Source organism: Acromyrmex echinatior, chromosome 2, assembly GCF_024713525.1.
Source record: "Acromyrmex echinatior isolate Ae372 chromosome 2, ASM2471352v2, whole genome shotgun sequence".
In the NCBI taxonomy this organism is placed as follows: Eukaryota; Metazoa; Arthropoda; class Insecta; order Hymenoptera; family Formicidae; genus Acromyrmex; species Acromyrmex echinatior.
Genome location: NC_141853.1, coordinates 7,608,975 through 7,630,000, shown reverse-complemented (window position 1 = coordinate 7,630,000; position 21,026 = coordinate 7,608,975). Strand labels below are relative to the sequence as shown.

Below are 21,026 nucleotides of genomic sequence, written 5' to 3'. Positions count from 1 at the left end.
TCGCTGAAGTGACATGAGAACTCGGAAATTCAACTCCTTCAAATTCCTACACTTATTTATTCAGATAGTATATAATACAGTGAAGGTCGAGAAAATTAATTTTGTTGGAATTCGACGAAAATTGGACGAAAGCTTGGTAGCGAGAAGAGTTGTTGAATGATTACTGCTGAATTGTAAACTGATTCTGAAAGTGTTGATACAACGTGTGCAACCGCAGTTCGCAAGGTCGCAATTTACCAAACGGCAACTTTGCTCTGCCACGCCACAGTTAAATTGCTCGAAAGTTTGGCTTAACGTGAAACTCTGTACGCTTTACCACGGCAAACGAGTTGAATGACCGTTGAAAACTACACGAAGAATCAAAAGGATGCATCGATGAAGAAAATATATTATTAAAAAAGTGATTAAAGGAGTTTTAATCGCCAGCGGAAGACAGATCGATTAGATTAATTTTAATTAATAATTTCCGTGATCATGATACATTAGGACTAATCCTGAATATAGCTTTCTCTTTTCGAGCGCATGGATTCTGTTCGCTTCATGGAAGCAACTTAAACGCGTAGACCGCATAAAATTATCGAACGGTTCGCAGTTGCGCTCGACATCCTGTCGTTTAAGAAACAAGAGGCATCGAGATCTCATAGTAAGTGTTACAGGGAAGGCAAAAAGCCGCGAGGAGTCGTGAAAGGAACGGAAGATCGAACCAACTTTCTCTCGCTGTGGTAACAAAGATATCTAAAACTTTGCGATTGGAACGCATTCTGATTCATAATATAATCTTAGCATTCTGAGAAGACATTCCGAAGTCATATTACGCACAGCGGTAAGCCTGAGTAGCAGAACGGTTACGAGAGCAAAACAGAGTTACCGCCAAAAGATATTACGATAAATATTACATCATTAAGACTGAGATTACAAGAATAAAAAAGGAAAGGGAAGTTTAGAAAGGAAAAAAATATTCTTTTCAAGCTAAAGCAAAGAGCTAATAAATTTTTAGAAATATCTTAAAAGATTTTCCAAAATTAAAATATCGTAAGAAAGAGTATTGAAATTGCTCTGACAGAGCTATTTGTAAGTGTACAATTTCTTTCGTAATAGCAGAATTAACACGTTCTTAGAATCGTTTTACATACATAGAAAAAAGAAATTTCTTCTCGCGGAAGAAGGCCGTGTTTTTTTTTATCGTCAAATCACATCTGGGAATTCCGGTGCACAGTATCGAACGGTGAAGCCTATTCGCGGCAGGGCGTTCCATTTCGCGACAGAAGGGAACGCGCTCTGGTCGATTAGAGAAGAAGAAGAGCGGTAGAAGAGCGGTTTTCGTCGTTCAGCGGCCGTACGGCAAGAAATCCAGCAGGATTGCTCCGCACGTGGACACGATGTACGTGATGGAAACGGGTGGCCACAAAGTGGCGCCCGTGCCCACGTCGACGCGGGTCAAGAAAGTGGTAGACTACAACAAGACGATGAACCAGCATCATCATCACCGTCATCATGAGAGTGGCGGCGGTGGTGAACGCGGCGGAGGCGGAACTCACATCGCTGCGACAGTGAAGAACACGGTACGCCGATTATTACGACGTACCAAGAGCCATCGAGACACGCCCTCGACGAACGCCTCGACGATGACCTCCGCCGTCACCAACGGCCATCCTATTGTCCCGCCGTCTACGCGTATATCCAGGAACTACGACGTGCCTCCTCCTTCGACAAACTTTAAACGCTACTCCAGGGCGCGCGTCAGGCTTCAGGTAAGAAAAGAAGACATCATTATTAAACTTCTCTCTGTCGCAAACGTTTTTTTTTTCTTTTTGTCTTTCTTTCGAAACTCTTGAGTTTCGCGTTTCGACTCTTTTCATGATGATAATTTTCTGTTATAATTGATTACGTCCAATTGTAGCAGTACGAAGTCCAGTTATATAATTGCGCAACAGTTGCAGGAATTTATTAAAAGTTTATTCAATACAATACATAACAGTTAACAACTGATGAATAAATATCTTTCTTTACTGTATCTTTTTACATTGAAATGCGTGCAGTGCGCTGAATACATTGGAACCAGTTTGCCATCTGCGGATAATAACGACCTAAAAAAAACGAATCGGTGCTTGCACCACTAACGAAGAAGGTTGGATACAAACGGCGATGTTATCGGTTGTTTATTTGCGACAGATGCGCGGAATACACCGTGCAGAGAATGAAATACGCAGGGCTTGTGTCAAGTTAATCGTCCATTGAACCTAACAATTAGGAGTGGAGGATGATCGATACTTGCTTGAGAAAGTGTTGATTTCTCACTTTTCGCAAAGAGTATATCAATACTTAATTGTTACGAGCACTTTTACGAAATAGTAATATTAATAATTTTGTTTTGCTAGTCACACGATGGTTACACTTTATACAATTTTTTTATCTTAAATTTTTACTGGTTATTTCTATTATTTATGATTACACTGCAGATTAATCGTATGAGGAAACGTGATGAAAAAACTGAATCTAATTCGTAGAAAACCATTATTAAACATATGATTTACGATCACACATCAATCTCGATAAAGTGAGATCATCAAAGTTCTCTCGGAAACTTTCTCGATTCGAGGAAGAATAATTTCGTGAATTCGTAGAGAACATTGTGATTGTTAATTTTTATTTCTTAGAAATCGGTACATATTCCATGTGTGCAAAATTTTAATCAGACTTGAATTATTAATTAATTGCATTAATTCATGAAATATGATATGAAAAATGACATGATGATATTGTAAATTATATTTTACAAAATCTTCAAACAAAATCTGGAGTAGGATTTGTAAAATACATATTCAATATATCATTTTTAAAAATTGATTATACTAAAGTAAAAATAAATTTATTACTTTTCTCTTTTTTTCCAAAGTATGATTATTTTATCATTAAGTTATTTTGTATTTTTATATACTTTTGCCTTTTCTGACAGTTATTTTAATTGATATTTATCTTCATTATAATTTATCTTTTTCTCAAATATATAAAAGGAAAAGGTTTCTTTGAAACCGGCTATTTTTTACAAAAGAAAAACAACGCGAAATAGAAAGTTCAAAGCTTCCTTAGCTACTTTTCTCCGTAATACGATTCTTCATTAATATGTTCTTTTAATTCTTCGTGCAATTCTTGATGGTCGTTCAACTGCATAATTGATTTTATAAAAGCGTTTGCAGAACAAGCTTAATTGATTCTTGAATAGTTAATTCGTAATAGTATACAAACGAAAGAAGGATAATTTATTTTATAATCTGTTGAAATAATTACTAATCTCTTTTAATGTATCTCGTATATTTTATCAAAATGTAAATCTTAATATTCGTAAAGATAATATTTGTTTTTATCATTCTTGAACACATTGTGTTCTTCGTTCCGTTTGCAGAATTGCATTTTCCGCGCATTGTCGTAGGGCTATGGCGAATCCACCGGAAACTTTGCATTATTATCGTATCTTAGTCTCTAAGGACAATGTGCCGAGTACTTTCCAATATTACGAAAGCTACAAGTCTCTCCGCCTTCGCGACGGACGAACGAAGGAAAACCTGCGAGAAGTAATCGAGCCGAGCTGCGCGTCTGTCAACCGTGTAACGTTGCGTTTTCGCTGCTGGTTTCCTTTCACTGTTGCTGCGTGTATGTGTGTGTCTGCACGCGACACCAATGTGGTAGTTACGTGTATCACGCAAGCTGCAACGCACCTTCGCAGCCTGCACAGGTGCAAGTCCATATTGGCGTAGTTGCGAAGGCGAGGACTGCAGTTTGCACCTGACTAGCTCATTTGTCGAGACAAGCATCAGTCAAGGTTCGAATTTTCTTCATGCAATCTACGGTGGTTATTAAAAAATCTGTACCTCTCCTTTTCCTGTCCTTCCAGTATATAGAATTCGCGTATACAGAATTTTTCCTTTAGAATGTTAAACTCAAATCTAATTATTCTGCATCTTACTAAGATGAAAATTTCAATTATCTAATAGGATAAGATATTTTAGTAAATAACTTCAACTTTAATCATTTCGATAATTTGAGAACAAATATTAATAGCAATTCTTTTTCTTAAATAATTAGACGTACAGGATATTAATGTAGATAGAGATAATCGAAACAGTAATCAAAGAATTTGTTAAATATTATAATAATCAGTATAATTATTATTATGCAAAGCTAGAAGACAGCTGAAGAGCTAATAATAATTATCTGCTCTAGAAATTCTTATTTCACTATGGCGAATCCTACATCTACAGAGCTATAATTTCATTCGTGCTTTCTCCACAAATCTCTTCTTCAAGTGTGTCACTTGGAAAGGTTAAGCTGAAATTTGCACTCATTGTATACCAAGGACTTTTGGGATTCTATTCTGTGCAATATCTCATTATCCGCACGTGGAAGCATCAGATCTTCTTTGTAAATTTATAGGTTGTCTCCTATGGCATCTATTAAAATTTCTCGTTGTTTGCTTATTGAATACTATAGTGTTTAAAGTAGTTGTCCGCATTATAAATTCCATTATATTATTGCATAACTGCCAACAGAGCTGGTGTACACATCAAGAGGTTTGTACCTACATATGTGTGTTCAGTGTGTTACAGAACTCATCAATTGTGCTAGTAGCAATAGAACTTTGTTTATCCGAACTTGTCGGGGGACAAGACAGTTTTGATAACCGAATGGTTTAGATAATAGAGATAATTCTCATCTCTACCAGTACTTATTAGTTCCGATAATAGGAGTTGACATTCTGAAAATTGGAGTCGAGCACATCGAGCTTCTATTATTTAAAGTACGGCATTGTAGTTCTGATAATAGTTTAGTTATTGGAAATTTGAATTTGAACATAAACTCGTTTACACTTCGTGTAAATAGACTGCAGATAAATGAAATTTTATATTTTTCAGATTCTTTGACTAATTTGGAATCAATTTGTTTCTTGACAGATTAAAATATTTATTTCAATGTTATCATCCGTAAATATTTAATTATTATATATTGAAAATTCTGATTACATATGAGGATATTAATTACTTCAGCACACTTAGCAATAAAATTTCTCTATTTCGTATAAAAAAATATATCGTTTAATATTTACACGAATATATTAAATATATAATTCAAGTACTGTATTATGAAACACTACTGTATTATGAAAGAACTAAAAGAGTCGAAAATGGTCTCTTTAAAGTCTTATGAATGCGAAAGCATCTGACGGCTTAATGCTTCAGTTGTATGTGCTGCAGTCTGGTGGAAACATAAGGAACTTATTGCACTTTGTCTATTTAATGATCTGTAAGATATAATATATATTACTGTCTTGCAGTAAAAAATTAATTTAATTTCTCTCTCTCTCTCTCTTTCTTTTTTTATAATAAATTTAAAAGTATTATAAAGAAATTTCTTAATTATTGTGTTTAAATAGTCGAAAGATAATAAGATAAGGCGTTGTAACTTGTATATTTAAAATTTTTACTATTTCAATAAAAGAAGAAAAGTACCACATTCCTACTTTGATAAGAAAAAAATTTCTATTAATTTCAGTGTTGTTTTTCGATTTACGATGCACATTCTCAACTTGAAATTTAATTAATTTTCTTATCAGCTTTGTTCCTGTGCAAAAAGACTCTTATTTTTATAATATTTTCATTATTTTTTACTCTGACCTTGTTACAGAAAGAAGTTTTTCTTCTTTATCTCTATTGTGTTGTTTACACATTTAAACACTCCATATTAATCCCGTGCAAGTTAAATCAGTGCCGAGATCCTGTGCTTGGCTTCCTGTACGTGACGCGTCGAGACCTCGCTATTTTCAGAAGGTAGAAAACGGGATGTTCGCTATCGAGCAGCCGACTCGTGTTTTCCTTTCATTTCGAATAATATTGATGGAGACACGATTCGTATGTTGCACGTTTAACGCATCGTCTGCTTTTGAAAAGATAGAAATAGAGTTTCATCGCAGCAAAACGGATGTCCGTTTTCTGTTAAATCGTGAACGATAGGAAATTTATTAGGATGTCGAACGATATCACCTATTAGAATTGTTCGTGAAATATTTTTATGCTAACAGAGGTAAAATAATCATTATATATTAAATTGCATCAATTTGTACGAGGTGTATGCAATTCGCGTATGAAAGAGCTCGATGTATTGCAAACAAGAGTGAACAAAAGCGCGCTTCAGGCACTTTCGATATTTTTAACTATTCGTTATTTTCACCCTCGTATGTTACTCTCGATAATTTATCGACGTTTGAGTAGAAAAACAAGCCTCACCAAAATCGATCGGCTCTTTATATATACTCGTTCTGCAGGCATTTAGGTTTATGAATAAGAGAACGACCTGTGCGACGAGTTCGAAAGATTTTCGCGAAGTTGCAACTCATCTTTTTAGTAGGGGATTTTCGTACTTTTCAGCTTCGCGATTTATTTATAAAGTGATGAGTAAAAAATGATTGTAGCTTATTGTACAGGATGTTCACTGTTTTAAAGTATAATGCGAAAATATTACAAACATTTAAAATGTCAAAAACATGATAGGTATATCTTGATGATTATGTCATAATTATATAATATACATATATTCACATATTGGATACTTTATATACTTCCTAAATTCTTGGAATCTTACTCTAAAGAATGGAAACTGACAATGAGTTACTCTGGAAAAAAGAGTGACTCAATCTTCAATCTTTAAGAGCACGACTTCAGAGTAAGATTCTGTTTAAAAGTTTTAGAGAGTATGAATCGAGAAAATGTTATCGATAATGAATAGTTTTCCCGATGTCGTTTGACAAACTTGCATTCCACGTGTTGCGAGCGGAAGTAGTTAATGCATTAATGCAATACTAGCGTTGATCAGATTATATGTGTATGTAATTACGAAACAATCAATCCTGTGCAATTATCGCTACATGTTACGGAGAATTTGCATTTTGCTGCGGTAAATTTGTCGCGTGAACACGAATGCTCGTACGTTGCATCGTGCAAAATTGGCCGTTGTCGACGACGAGTCAGAGAGTATATTTCAAACGATTCACTTCCGTGATAGTTGAGAGATCGTACGTCGGTACGCCTGGGTTGGATTCGTATACGAACATTGGATGAGAGTTTCATCAAGGCCACACTTATCAAACAATTCAAACTCCCCCAGTACATGCCATGCGTGCAAATACGTTGCGAATTATTTAAAATATTCAGTTGTTAAATAAAAATGTAATAGTGAGATAGTTGTAATAAAGGCAATTGCTTTAAATTGATATGATATGTAGTAGAAGAATATTTCCATCTAGGCAGAAAAGCCATCTAATGGCGAAAGATGAAATAAAATATTCCTTTCGCTTATTTAATATTAATATAATTATTTATTTCAAGATTGTGTTAAACTTCATTTCAAGCGATTATTCGCCACCTTCGTTCTGCAAAAATGCGGAGTACAAATTTGAACGCCGCGAATTATTTTTAGATCGTATTCCCTAAGGCCTCTAATAATAATGTCAGTCATTGAAGGTTATCGATCCAATAAATGAGGTAGTCGTTGTAAAAATAACTTGCGTGTATCGATCGTGGGTGTACGTATTGACTTTACACATCATGTGATGAACTTTTATACTTTCTCATTGCATCCATATGGATCACATAGTTAAGAAAAGGTCTATTCTTTTTCCGGATAACATATTGTAATTTAAATGTGACATATTTTATATCTCTTTATTTGCTTGAAAGATTAAACTTTAATGAGTAAGCATAACAATATGATGTATCTTATGAATATTCATTTCTATAAAATTATTATTTACCTCTAATCTTTTGCATATTTTTAAAAATGAATTCAATGGAAATTTTTTGAAATAATATTTTTAATAATATCGTTAATGGTTACAAGTTTCAATTTCCATTACACAAAAAATAGGAAACATGAGTATGTAAAATATTTGATCCTAAAATTCGCAAAAACAAACTTTTATTTTTCTGCGCAATCTCTGCATTCGCAATATTTTTTATCAAAGTTATTTTATGGAGTTATTTTTATGGAGTTATAAAAATTTTAAATATTGCCGATAAAGAGAGAACGTCGTAAATATCGAATTACATAAACAGGTGTGAATAAATTATGGAATATTATTGCGAACATTTAAATTATCGAAACAGATATTTCTTATTGAGATATGTAATTGGATAAGTATTTATCGAATATGAGTATTTATTTGTATTTATATTATTTATTTATTTTTTATTTATATATTATAAAAAATTTGATGCGAAAGAAATGTTTTTAACATGCAGAGTAATGTATGTATATATATGTTTACATTGTTAATTCTTATTGTTTTTATGAAGTAATTTAATCGTAATTGTCTTATCGTGAACTTTCTTCATATGATGGAAAATACCACGCTCGTTAATGTTTACGCACTTGTGCGCGATATGTAAGTAGAATGATTAATCGAAATTTCATATCACAACATTTCTTATTGCATCAGAACGGATTCCAAGTTTCAAGAAACTTGGAACTCATTGCTAATTTTACAATGATAGTAATGTTTCTAAAATCAATTGATTACGTAATGCGAATTTATCCGCATATTTCTGATAAACAAAATATTTTATCTACTAGTTTATGAAACAATACAACTTATAAATGAATTCTCGTAAAATTATAATGACCTTAATGGAACCAAATTTTAATTTCTTAATTTACAAATATGTGTGTATACAATATTGATTAATATCAAATTATATCAAAGATATATTGAATAATTTATGAGTTCTAGTAATTTAAAAATGTAAATCTTAGTCTTAAGATTAGTCTTAATTAGCTTCATATAATGATATGATTATCTTTGTCATAAGATAATCATACCATTATATGAAACTAATTAAGCTTTTATCTAATTACACATAGTACATTACAACAAAGATAAATGACGCACTGAAAATGATAATTCGTTTGCGTAATTGTTAGAAGTCGATTTTTAAATATAGTAAACGTTGATAGTGATTTATAAATTTTTCACGCACACATATGTATAGTGATAATGTGCAAAAATACTAAACATACAGCGAAAGATAAGATTTTTGCCGTCAACTATCTCATAAACGCAGTGATAAAGTTAATCATCCATGCATAAATCCATGTGATTTTGCTGCTTGTTTAACCAAAGCTTAATTCTAGTGATTTTTTATTATAATTTTAATTAATAGGGGAGTTTGGTTAGATATTTATTTAAATTTTAAACAATGTATAGTTCAATCAACAAATTACGTTTCGATCAGGTTAACTAGTTATATATTAATTTGTTTTTTATTTGATTGAACCTTATTTCGTTTTTTATTTTCGATTTGTGAAAAATTTCGAATATATTTTGATAAATGGGCAGGTTTTGCGAGTTTAACAATTATTTTAATATGTAAAATAAGATTATTAATCAAGCATGCATTACTTTCCTTAACATCTAAAAAATTGTTCACAAATATTTGCAACTAGCAACGATATATTAACGACGATGTATTAGCGATTCTTCCAAAATAAATCTATATATCTTACATTTATGATTTAGTCCTCTTAATAATTTTCCATATTGCTCAAATATTTCTTGTTAACTATCTGGCAATTTATTTTGTTTCTCTTATCGTAACGTTACGAAAAATATTTGCAAAAAATAACTCGCGAACGTCAAGAATAGCATCTCACAAAAGACATTAATAATACCGCAAAGCAAAAAATGTAGTGAGTTTATAGAAAGATGTAGGAAGAACAAAGAGATGATTTTACGAAACTTTCATGGTATTTGATCAATGTCATTTTTTTTGTTATATTTTTTATTCATTCATTATCATTCTTTTTTTTTAAATATTAGGTGTTGGAATTAATTCGTAGCGTTTTACAAGTGATGGGAAGTACTTTCATTAATGTATTTTTTAATGCTCATGTGAAATAAATAACATTCTTTCATTAAAAAACGCTACGAATTAATTCCAACACCTAATATAATGTTGCTATCGGTGATTCACAAATTTCTATAGTCGCGACAGTTTGATGACAATTCATTATCTTGGTTGTTATACCCGTCTCGTGAAAAAGGTTCATAATCAGTGTAAATACTAGAGTTTTAAACCAAAAGACGTCGTTACATGACAAATAGCAGAATGATTTGATTGTTCGGATCGCAGAAAGATTGTGGTTTTAATAAAACTGAATTATCAAAGCATTGATAAATATGGAATATATTGAGTTTTTATTAGTGGAACACTCGATATGTCAAGTATTCAGCGATATATTACGATCACATAACAAATTGGATTGGTACAAAATAGTTTTCACAGTTTATATAATTTAGTATTTTGATATTTTGAATATTGACATTTGTAGCTAATAATATTTAATTGCTATTTAAATTATTTCATAATTGCCTAAATATTAATGAATAAACCAATTATAAAATCGAACACAGTTATTTCGACATTCCTCTAAAGAAAATAATAAAGACCATAAAAAAAAGAAGAAAGAAAAAAATTATAGTTGATACCGAAAAACTTAGGATTTTACATTAGTTATTTTCGTCGAAGATATTACTGAATAGACATTTATTATCTTGAGACACGTGACATGAGAGAAATGCATTCTATTTATCATACGTGCACGTGTGCTAACTGATAAGAAAACGCCTGTTTAATGGAGGTTTTGCAACATTTTAATTTAACATATGATTTATAGCGCACTTGCATATGACAGTACATTTTTTCTTATTAAATTCTTTTCAACCATTTTATGCGAAAGGTTAGCACTTTCATTTATTAAAGTATGAATACGTTACAATAAGATTTGGATCACTTCTCTTTAATACATCTATATTTATTAAATATAATAAGAATATTATTTTATTATTTATGCATTTCTGTAGACATAGAAATATATGCTCGAAAGAAAAATTTGTCATCTCACGGCTAGTAATTTTTTAACATTTTAAGATAAGGTTTTTATTTTACGAAATAACGTATTATTTCTGCAGAATTATCAATAGTTTTAGAATATTAAATTACATAATGTTAAGCTACAATATTATAGCGAAGCATGTTTAATCAAGTCTTCTTATTTTATGTAAAATATAAAAAAATGATAATTAATAGAATGCTTTTATTAAAGATGTATAGTACAACTATTATGACCAAGAATTATGTAAAATTATTGCAAAGAAAGAGGAAATCGCCGAATAATTTGAATAAAGTTGGAACGGTATGAAAACGAGACGGAAATATAATAAGAATACTATTTTATTTAAATTTTATGGAACAAAATTTCATTTATTCTCATGCGGATGAAGAATATGGTACTCAATGAAAAATCATTGATCAGTCATAATTGTGCAGCTGAGGCGAGATAATTTGCAACACGTGCAATGTAATATGTATTCGGCACAGCGAACTCTTACGCTGTCGAAAATACAATAAGTTTAAATTGGTACGCGCGTGACCTTCTCGTAACATGTGAAACGATTGTATTTACAATCGATAAATCCGTCATTGCGCCACATACGCTAATGCGCGCGCAAATCTTTTCGCTTCCAAAACTTGACCCGAATGGATTTCGCACGGTTTTCGAAGCAGACCCATTCGCGCGATGGATGGCAAGATTTATCACGTCGACACGAATGAACGCGAAAGCATCGATGCGGAATAGATTCTTGCAGAATCCCTCAACGGTCGACTGATTACAATAATCGTGACATTGCCGAATTTATTTCCTACGAGTCGATTTCTTACATGGAATGTTCAGTGTCAATAATATTGTTATCGATTATTATTAAAATACCATCAACTAAAATTAATGCAAATAATATAAATTTAATTATCGGGATTAATTCTCTACTTTTCTTTTTTCACTATTGAAAAGTTTTATTGACGTGTGTTATTACTTTTATATTATGTGAATAGTTAGTTATCATGTTGTCTTAAGATATATTGTATTTGCTGTCACAATTTATCATACAATGATAATGCATAGCATAAATTAAGCCATTGGTGTTTTTCGACTAATGAACACGAGAAGCTTTTCGATATCGAGAAGCTCCGATTTCGTAAAGCTGTAAACTATTCTTAGTTCGCCATCCACGTTTGCCATGTATCGTCATGCGGGTTTGTAAAGCCATAAACGCAGATAAAAGCATCTCGATATTTGCGTAGCAAACGCATTGCGCGATGCATCGTTAAGCAGCTGCTGAAGCGATGTCTGAATGGAAATTTTTTATTCGCCGACGCCGATTGTGCGCTGCGATGTGTCTGCATAATTAATCCCGACATGCGACAAAAATACATGAATGCATACACAAGTGTTTAGCAAGGTGTTTCCTTTTTAGGCTTTTTAAAGTCCTTTCAAACAATTGATACTGATGAGCACGTTATCGAATAAATAACTTTTGTTTCGGTACGATACTGTAACATTCGATTAAATTATCAACGGTGTAATTAAGCGAATTAATGAAGATTTGGAAAATATAATTCAATTTTTCAATAATCAAACAAGTATAGGCTCTAATGATATAAATCAATAATAGTTAAAAAGCCTCCGAGAGCCGACGCTAGTTTCAGTGCACAATAATTTTATTATTTTCAGTTCACATATAAGATAAAATAAATGTACATTTCAATCTGCGTTTTGGGTCCTCTTCAGTATTAATCGTCGCGTAACTAATAATTCATGCATTACATACAATGATGTTGCACATAAAATTCTTACAATTACATACAAAGACGTTGTATTATGTCGAATCGCTTGAAATACGTTTTTCGTCATTGAAGTATCATTTGCATCGTGATTTTGTACTTAAAACTATCATTAAACTTCCTGGCTTACTGTTTTGCGACAAATATAATATGTTAATTAATTATCGAGCGAAAATACAATGCAAAATGATTATAATATATATACATTATTAACTTATGAGTTTCAGATTGCTATGACTATCGATGTTACTAGTATACACAGGTCATATTCGTAATGAGAACATATAATATGTTTATATAATAACACATATTATTCTTAGCATTACTAAAGTTAGCATTACTAAAAAGGGGGAAGTCTCAAGTCTTAGAAATTAAAGCAGTATATATAGAATCTAAAAATACTGCATCATTTTTTTTATTCAAACCATTGTTTTGTTTATGAATTATTTCTGTAAAATAACAATAGTCGTTTATTATAATTATTTTCTTTGTCCAGAATTTTTATATTGTCCCAGTTGAAATCGTGAGATAATTCCTGTCTATACTCCGTGATCACAGAGTGCTGTGTCGTATTCCAATTTATGTGGTTCTTTCTTTTCTCAATTTTTCAACTTTTAAAATAGCGTATTCTTATTCGTTATTCTGTTTAAGCAGAGGCATTGGGAAAGCTTGGAAAGATTTTGAAACTGGGGCGTTCTTAAAAAAGACTACGCACAAAGTAAAAATAGTATCGTATTTCTTATTTAATAACATATTCATATATTTTTTGCATTCATATATTTTGTAAGTATCTTCGTCACAGCATATATCAATGCAAACCTTATTTTTCACTTTACGTATATTAAATAATTATTCAGAAAGACAATGTCATTCTTGATTTCGCTGATAACCCGGAACCAATTTACATCGCGCTTATTAGCTACATGTCCAAACTCGACATTAATTACGCCATTTACGTTGCAGCTGTTTGCATCGACGGATAATTGTTTGGTTGGTGATGCGATGACAGTTAGCAATGCCGAATTGCCATTGAGTCTGAGGCCGCGGCTGCAACGAGAATAATTGTGTCGTCTAATAATAATCGTATGTTTCTCCAAGTAAGATTTTTTAACTTTGTCTCTTTAGTGTTATTTGCCGTTTTATTTTCTAAGCTGTTTCATTATATAATTAATTATTTTGAGATTGGTAATTGTGACATACTGTAGTATTTCGAGCGACAAACTTGGTCTTCTATAACTGAAATACGTGACGCAAAGAAATTTCAGTATTAAGATAATAAACTATTATTTGTTGTCATTTTGACGTAAAAATGACGACAAATAACGTCAACTTGTTACTGGAATAACAACACGAAATAGAGAAAATTGATTTCCCAAGTTGACAATCTTACGAATCCATTATTGCAAAAACACTTTAGATACAAATTTAAATTTATATTTCGAGATTACGATGCCAAGATTGAGGAGGAATTTGCTTTCTAATTTCTCATCTCACAATATTATGTGTGAATCAAATATAATGCAATGATCATTCTTATAATTTGTATAATCTTATATCTTTTATTATCTTTATTCTGAATATTCTGCATACGATCTCTGTAATAGCACGGAATAAATACATACTTTACAGAGAAGATATTTATGCAAATAGAAATGCGTCTGTTCTGGAAGAAAATTGATAAAATGTAGCCTGGCATGAAGATTGCATTATTCGAACCAAGAAATAAAGAAAAATTTAATATATATTGCAAAATATTTCTCGTTCAGGACAAATTTTTAATTTTAATTTTAATTTTCTGTCTTATTATTTATATATTTGAGAAAAACATAATAAAACAGATAAAAAGTATATAATTTTTACTATAAAAATAATATGAAAAAATTATTAAAGGATAAGTCTGGAAATAAATTTTTCGATTGGGATTATAAATGTATATTGAATTCAACATCAGCACGAATAATTAAACTGTCTTTTAGAAAATTAGTTTAAAGGCTTGAAAGTCAACAGTTTTAATAAAATATGGGTCAAAAATTATGTTCAATTATGAACGAATATATAGTTTGATGTAATATTTATAAGTTGTAGCTATTATATATCTGTTTGAATAATGAAAATTTCGAGTTTCACGCTCTTATTGCGTGGATCCAACTCTTCAATTAATCTAGCGCGATTCTAACTCGTGTATTAACGTGTATATGTAAGTCAGAGCGTATCTGACTTACATATACACGTCTGACGCAGCGCGCCGCCACATGCATGCAAATGCGTTGTGCGTGACTCCTCTTCGGACTCGTTCGAAAAAACGAGTTCGTTTTATGTAGCACGCAATGCGTTCGAGAGATCCTTTTAGCGCTCTCGGAACTTCTCTACCGTCTGTTATTAACAATGCCAACGCTAATCGTGTCTAACGTGTGGGAAAGCTGCATCCTCTGCGCGTGGGTCGCGAAACCGCGCCTTCGTGTGAAATTTTCTCGCTTCAAGAAGTCGGTCTCTAACAAACGCGACTATAAGAGTCGATAATCCGAAGAGTCTTTGGGAGATCTCTTCTTTCACGTCGTAAAGACATTCCCCATCTCGATACCGATCGATAAGTTATTTTCAGCCTTTGTAACAAACTGGCTCTGATAATAGCGTGTGAGTATGTCCTCGTTAAACTGAATTTTATCGAAATCGAAAATATTTTAACTATACTCCCCGTTTTACCCTTGCAACGTTTTGGATTCTGTTTTTAAAATTAGATCACTTTGCAACAAACTAGTAATTAGTAATACCAAACATCTGAATTTTATTTGTTATTTTTATTCTTGTGTATCTCATACGGATTTTATTTTATAAATCACGTTTATATTTCATGAACAATCACGTGTTCTAGGCGAAGTAAATGGGTGCCGAAAATTTCATTGCGCAAACTCATTAATTTCTTAATTCGCTGCATACTTGCCGGGTCAATCGTGCTCGATCACGTGACGAAAGAAGTTATGATATAATGTGGTCGTCGTCCGAACATATGTAATATTCATAAGTTCTATAAGCATCTTCCTCAACTTTTCCGCGTTTCATTAAGGGTCTACCAGATCTAATCATGTAGCTGATGTAATTTTTGCCATTGTCTCATGAATTGTATTTAAACATAAAAGTTCATAAGAGCATAATTATCGACTGTTTCCGCGGAAACGCCCGTATTAATCTGCATTTGTGAAGTATCGTTATATTATATTTGGTATGATTCATCGAACTGATACTAGCAACTCTTCGTTATCCGAAACAGTTCGAGTGACGCATTTAGATATTATGCTTTATATCTTTCTGACATATATTCATATATTCTGACATATATTCTGACATATTCTATTTCTGTTTTAAATTGTATATGTATTTACAAGAACACAAGAGGTAAATGTATATAATTTTAAAAAATGCAATTTTATATACTTTTATCTTTTATATCGAAAATTACATGCATTTTTTTCATATTGCTTTTTTTTTCTTTCTGAAAAAGTTGGTTTTGTTAAAGCGAAAGTTGGACACGAGAGTCTCAAAGTTATCGGCTAATGCGCTTTCGAAGCTCCAGGTATCTACGATACTTACTAATGAGATATAATAACGAAGATATAAATTCAATTACATCCCTTTGCACTTTCTATCCCGTTTGGTTCTGCAAGAAAAAGCAGATGCATCTACAGTCGCTTATATAATTCGATTAAGCTTTAGTGATATAGAAAACTTTCGTGAGGAATTCACAATAAGTTGCTTATCGGGAACATCTACGTGAGTATTTCATCGTGTGAAATAAAGAAAGTAATAACAGGAAAGTTGTGTCTTGCGGGAAACTTTTAGTTTACTCCACACTCCGTTTCTTTTGTATTTCATCCATCGTTTAATACTCTCGAAAAGATAAAAGTCTATTGTTTGCAAATGGCATTTTACGCTTGAAAATTTCCTGATGTGTTGATGTATCGTGAATACTTTTATCTTCAATAACGTAAAAACATGTCGCTTTACATCAAACATACCAAAATCATACAAATTAAAATTAGATTTTTAATTGCTTATATAATTCATCGTTTAAAGCTTGCAAGTAAAAATATAGGACAAATAAATAATATCACATTATTTAATAAGATAAATGACACGCGTTACGCGTATAATTATTTATATTATTATGTATTTTTATTATATTATAGCATTTTAATAGCCATTTGATACTCTTTTAAGATAGTGCTGCCATCTATAGACAGGCAATACTGCTGTAATAAGTGACAAAGTCTATCAGCATTTTGTTCGCATTATTGAAAAGCACGAGCGTCAACAGAATTTTTTTAAGAGACTATCAATACAATTTCTTTTATCGAGGATCAATCTTGTTTACCGAAATTAAAACTTAGAATTATTATAACATAAAATGCTTACACAAGTTTCTTTACTATTATATTAAATACAAATACTTTATTTATAAGTTATTTTGACAAAGTTTCAAACTGTATAATTAAAATTTTTATATTCTTTATTATTTAGTTTCTAATTTTCTTTTGTTTTTTAATTTCTATATATATATATATATATTATATATATATATATTTAATTTTTTATTATTTTTATTACTTAAAAACCTTCGATATCGACGTTCATTAATGTCCTTATATTTGACCCTTCTTGATCTTTCTTTCTCTTTCTCTTTTTCTCCCGTGATTCACTCAGCAATGCAGAATCGAAACCCAGCCTCAGATGGAGATAATCGCGCCGCGTGAAACCCTTTGGACGCACCGGGATGTAAAACTCGTTTGCCGTATGCTTGAGCGTGAACGGAAGTCAGAAAGGAGGCAGCACTGACCGAAGGATCTCACGCGATCCTTTGTATTGCGATCCGTATCGTGCAATAATTATTCCCACGATTCAAGTGCTGGTTGATTCTGAATAATATCATCATATAACTGCGCAGCCTGCTAATAAAAAGTCTATTTTATTGAAAGTTTAATTGTTAACATAGATCTTACACCAATGAAACTATAGACATTTTTATTTCGATTTAATAATTTACGACTTCTTATACTTTATTTCCATGATATTCCCAAGGTACTTAAAATAATATTATCAAATTGTTGAAATAAAAGATTTGATGTTAGTGAGCGAAATGCTATAAACTTATATAAACTTACGCTTATTAATTTAATATATTTATTTTCATTAACTGCACAAACTTATGACGCTTTTAAAGTAAAACTTGAGTAAGTTTAATTAATGAATTAAATTTATATATCTATATCTGCGCACTGCGTTGTGCGACGTGGCTGTTTGGTCACTTGTAGTATACATATATGTGGTTACTAGATCCCCCTCGTTCTATAGACTGATCCCGGAGATTGCAGAAATGAGAGAGGTCCGTCGACGTTAACGCTTCGCCTGCAATTCACCGAGCGAATCATTATTGAAGGGATCGAGTTTAACTTAGAAGTAAAAATAAATTTGCGTGCGAAAAATATGTTGAGTACACACGAAAGTATATCTAAACTCCCATTTGTATCTTATCTCCTTCTTATCTTATTTACACTTTTATTTTTTTTATCTTAGACTCACGTACATTTGCTTGTACATTTTGCTTGTGAACGTAACGACCATGTCTCTAAAATTCCTCTCTGAAGGATATAATTATTCAAGAAAAAATTATACTGATATTTCTGTCGCGCCTTTAAAATTGCGATAGCAACGGTTGAAAAAATACGGGCTTCGTGCTCCAATTATTTCGACCTTAGTCACGGTGACCCCGATAAAACGCTTGCAGAAGTAAGAACCCGCTTCAAATTTCCTATTTGTCAATGATGAATCGCGCGATCAATTCTCAAATGAGCGTAATACTTAAAATAAATTAAAAATTTTGAATGGCGTGTAAATACATGAATCTACTCGATTGTATACTCGTTCAATTTTAGACTTTAGAAAAACGTTTATTCATTTATCTACATTTATCTACGCTTTTAGATGACGTCCATATAAAAATAATGAAAAATAAAACGCAAATAATGGACCTCCAACAAAATGTGAATCTCCAAGATTATTCATATTATAGGAAATTCTTTTTTATATTGTAAAAAATCTCCGGATCTTGAAAACGTTAGTTCTGTACGTTTTGAATCTTTCTCGAGCCGAGAGGAATGCACTCTGAAAGTTAATCAACGTGCATACCACGGGTGGTCCACCACGGCGGAAAGAGCAATAAAAAGCAGAGATAACCGATAATCCTTGTAACCGTACGCTTCCGCCGCTCTCTATCTTTTCAACAGTTCAGCGAATCAAGTTTCCAGACTGCCGGTAATTATCTTATCGTATAATATACGATGCATTTATTTGCGAAATTGTTACTCGAAAGAAAAGATGCGCTGCTGAGCCAAATCGTTCAGCTAAAATTCAGTTCCTCGATATATGCAACAAACGTGACGAGAATTTGCATCAAATATATGTCGTTTAATTAGTGAGAATAGATTCTGATGAATCTATTCTCACTAATTAAATTTTTATGTTCGCAACTTTTTATCGGGCATTGTTACCTGCTTCTTGCAAGTATCTTTTTCATGTTCGATGTTACAATTAATAAATTGGATTTCATTTTTTTGTCTTAAGCTTGAAAGTGTTTTTCGCTTTTTTAAATCAGGCACATTCAGCAGAATGTTTTTTTTTTCGCAGCTTTTTGGAAGTTTCTTCGCTGACATAGGACTGTTCTTCTACATTTAAAATTGTAATCCAATCAATTTGAAGAAAACTTTCAATAGTTGCAAAATAAACATTCTACTTGAACGCAATCGTTTTAATATAAATTATAATTATAAAGTATATTGACGATTGGAGATTACTGAAAACATTCTTAATCAGAAAATTATTGTCATTATTATCATTATTATCATTCTTTGATCAAAAAATTATTTCTTTGATAAGAAAAAGTCAGTTTTCATAAAGAATAAAAGAAATTAATAGAATAGTTTCTCTTTTCATGAGATTTCTTTATATTTTTCTAATCATTTTCCACAATTATCAGTTTTTGCGCTGCTCGAATTGTTGATCACAGAATTAAAAAGTCGAAAAGCTAAATGTTAATGGTACTTCTTTTTTTAGACTTTTCTAAATGTATAATGGAGACGAAAGAAATCTGTCGATTCCAACGATTAGTCACACTTCCTCGCCGAGTTCCGTGCCTAAAATTAATTCCTTTCGTTCGATCATTTATATCCCATGCCGTCAAACTTTGACCGGATTAACGGAACCGTCTAAACTTACTAAGAATTCGCACAGTTCGAAACGACAGATTGGGATTCGAGTAAATGAAAGAAACTGTTAAGTCTAATTGGACTTTATATATAAATGCATTCTTTTATTATTATTAATTAAATAAAAAATACTCTTTTGCTTCACACACGAACTGATTGCTTTCTCAAGCTAATCTCAGTCTATATTACGTATAAAAAAATTCTAAAATTAATTTTAAGAATTATACCATAATTTCCTTCATGGAACTATGCTATATAACTATCGTGCAAATATTTGAAAACTATCACTTACAATTAGAATCGAGGACTTAAGATTGGCCGATAATAACGGTGCGCGACGATAAAGCCGCTCAAAGTAAAACGTGAAACGAGCATCGTGTCGCAATTATCCTTTTATCTCGCCCGAATCGCGTGGATCGGTAATTCGTTCCGCGATCGACTTCCGTTCCGATCGATCGATCCCGGCAGAGAGCACGAAGGTCGCGATCGCGCGCGCGGCGCAACTCCCTGGTTAAGCGGGGCCCGAAGAGTTTCCAGTTCTCGGTGGAGCACCGCGAGCAGTCTTCCGCCAGACAGTCTAGACACCGGACCCGAAGTCGGCGAATAAGCGTTGCCGATTGTGGATCGGACGGGCCCGCGGTGAGCGATTTCGATCGCGAGAGCGTGATTCACGCGCTCCTCTTTTATCTCGTTGGCGCGATTCCTCCGCGAAACGATGAAATCTATCACGTACGATTTTTCTGCTATTTGCGTGTGTTACCGAGGCGCAATAATTAAACTGTGAATTGACTAACTAGGAAAATCGGTTCGTAATGGGACGTAAAGTGATTAGATTTTGTATTGGAAAAAAATCACAAGCGAGAGAAAGTGTGATTGCAAAAAATTGTGTTTTTGATTAATATGCGATTATTTTTCTTTCTCTTTTATTTCTTTCCACACGTGTGAATTTACAAATTGTGTTGCAATGTATTGTAGATACATAGTTTTGTTGAAATGGGTTATTCTCTAGTTATGAATTCGCGTTATCAAATTCAGAATGTATAAT

At 32.3% G+C, this 21,026-nt stretch overlaps 1 protein-coding gene and 1 long non-coding RNA gene across 5 annotated transcripts in view; both read left to right on the top strand.

Moving 5' to 3' along the window:
• The window catches only part of LOC147910441 (uncharacterized), a 61,737-nt gene extending 41,643 nt beyond the window's left edge, over window positions 1–20,094 (top strand). Inside the window, exon 3 of the long non-coding RNA XR_015544077.1 lies at window positions 13,689–20,094. This is a non-coding gene — a long non-coding RNA (uncharacterized LOC147910441). The remainder of the gene's footprint in view (window positions 1–13,688) is intronic.
• The window catches only part of LOC105154299 (serine/threonine-protein kinase MARK2), a 77,762-nt gene that overhangs the window by 14,050 nt on the left and 42,686 nt on the right, over window positions 1–21,026 (top strand). For 2 of the 4 annotated variants that reach the window (XM_087402823.1, XM_087402822.1), the window contains exon 2: window positions 65–1,751. In XM_087402823.1, the coding sequence (XP_087258949.1) occupies window positions 1,380–1,751 (372 nt within the window). In that variant the 5' untranslated portion in view covers window positions 65–1,379. Of the gene's footprint in view, window positions 1–64; window positions 1,752–20,518; window positions 20,787–21,026 lie in introns of those variants that run through there. The other 2 variants (XM_011069735.2, XM_087402814.1) reach the window with 2 other exon arrangements.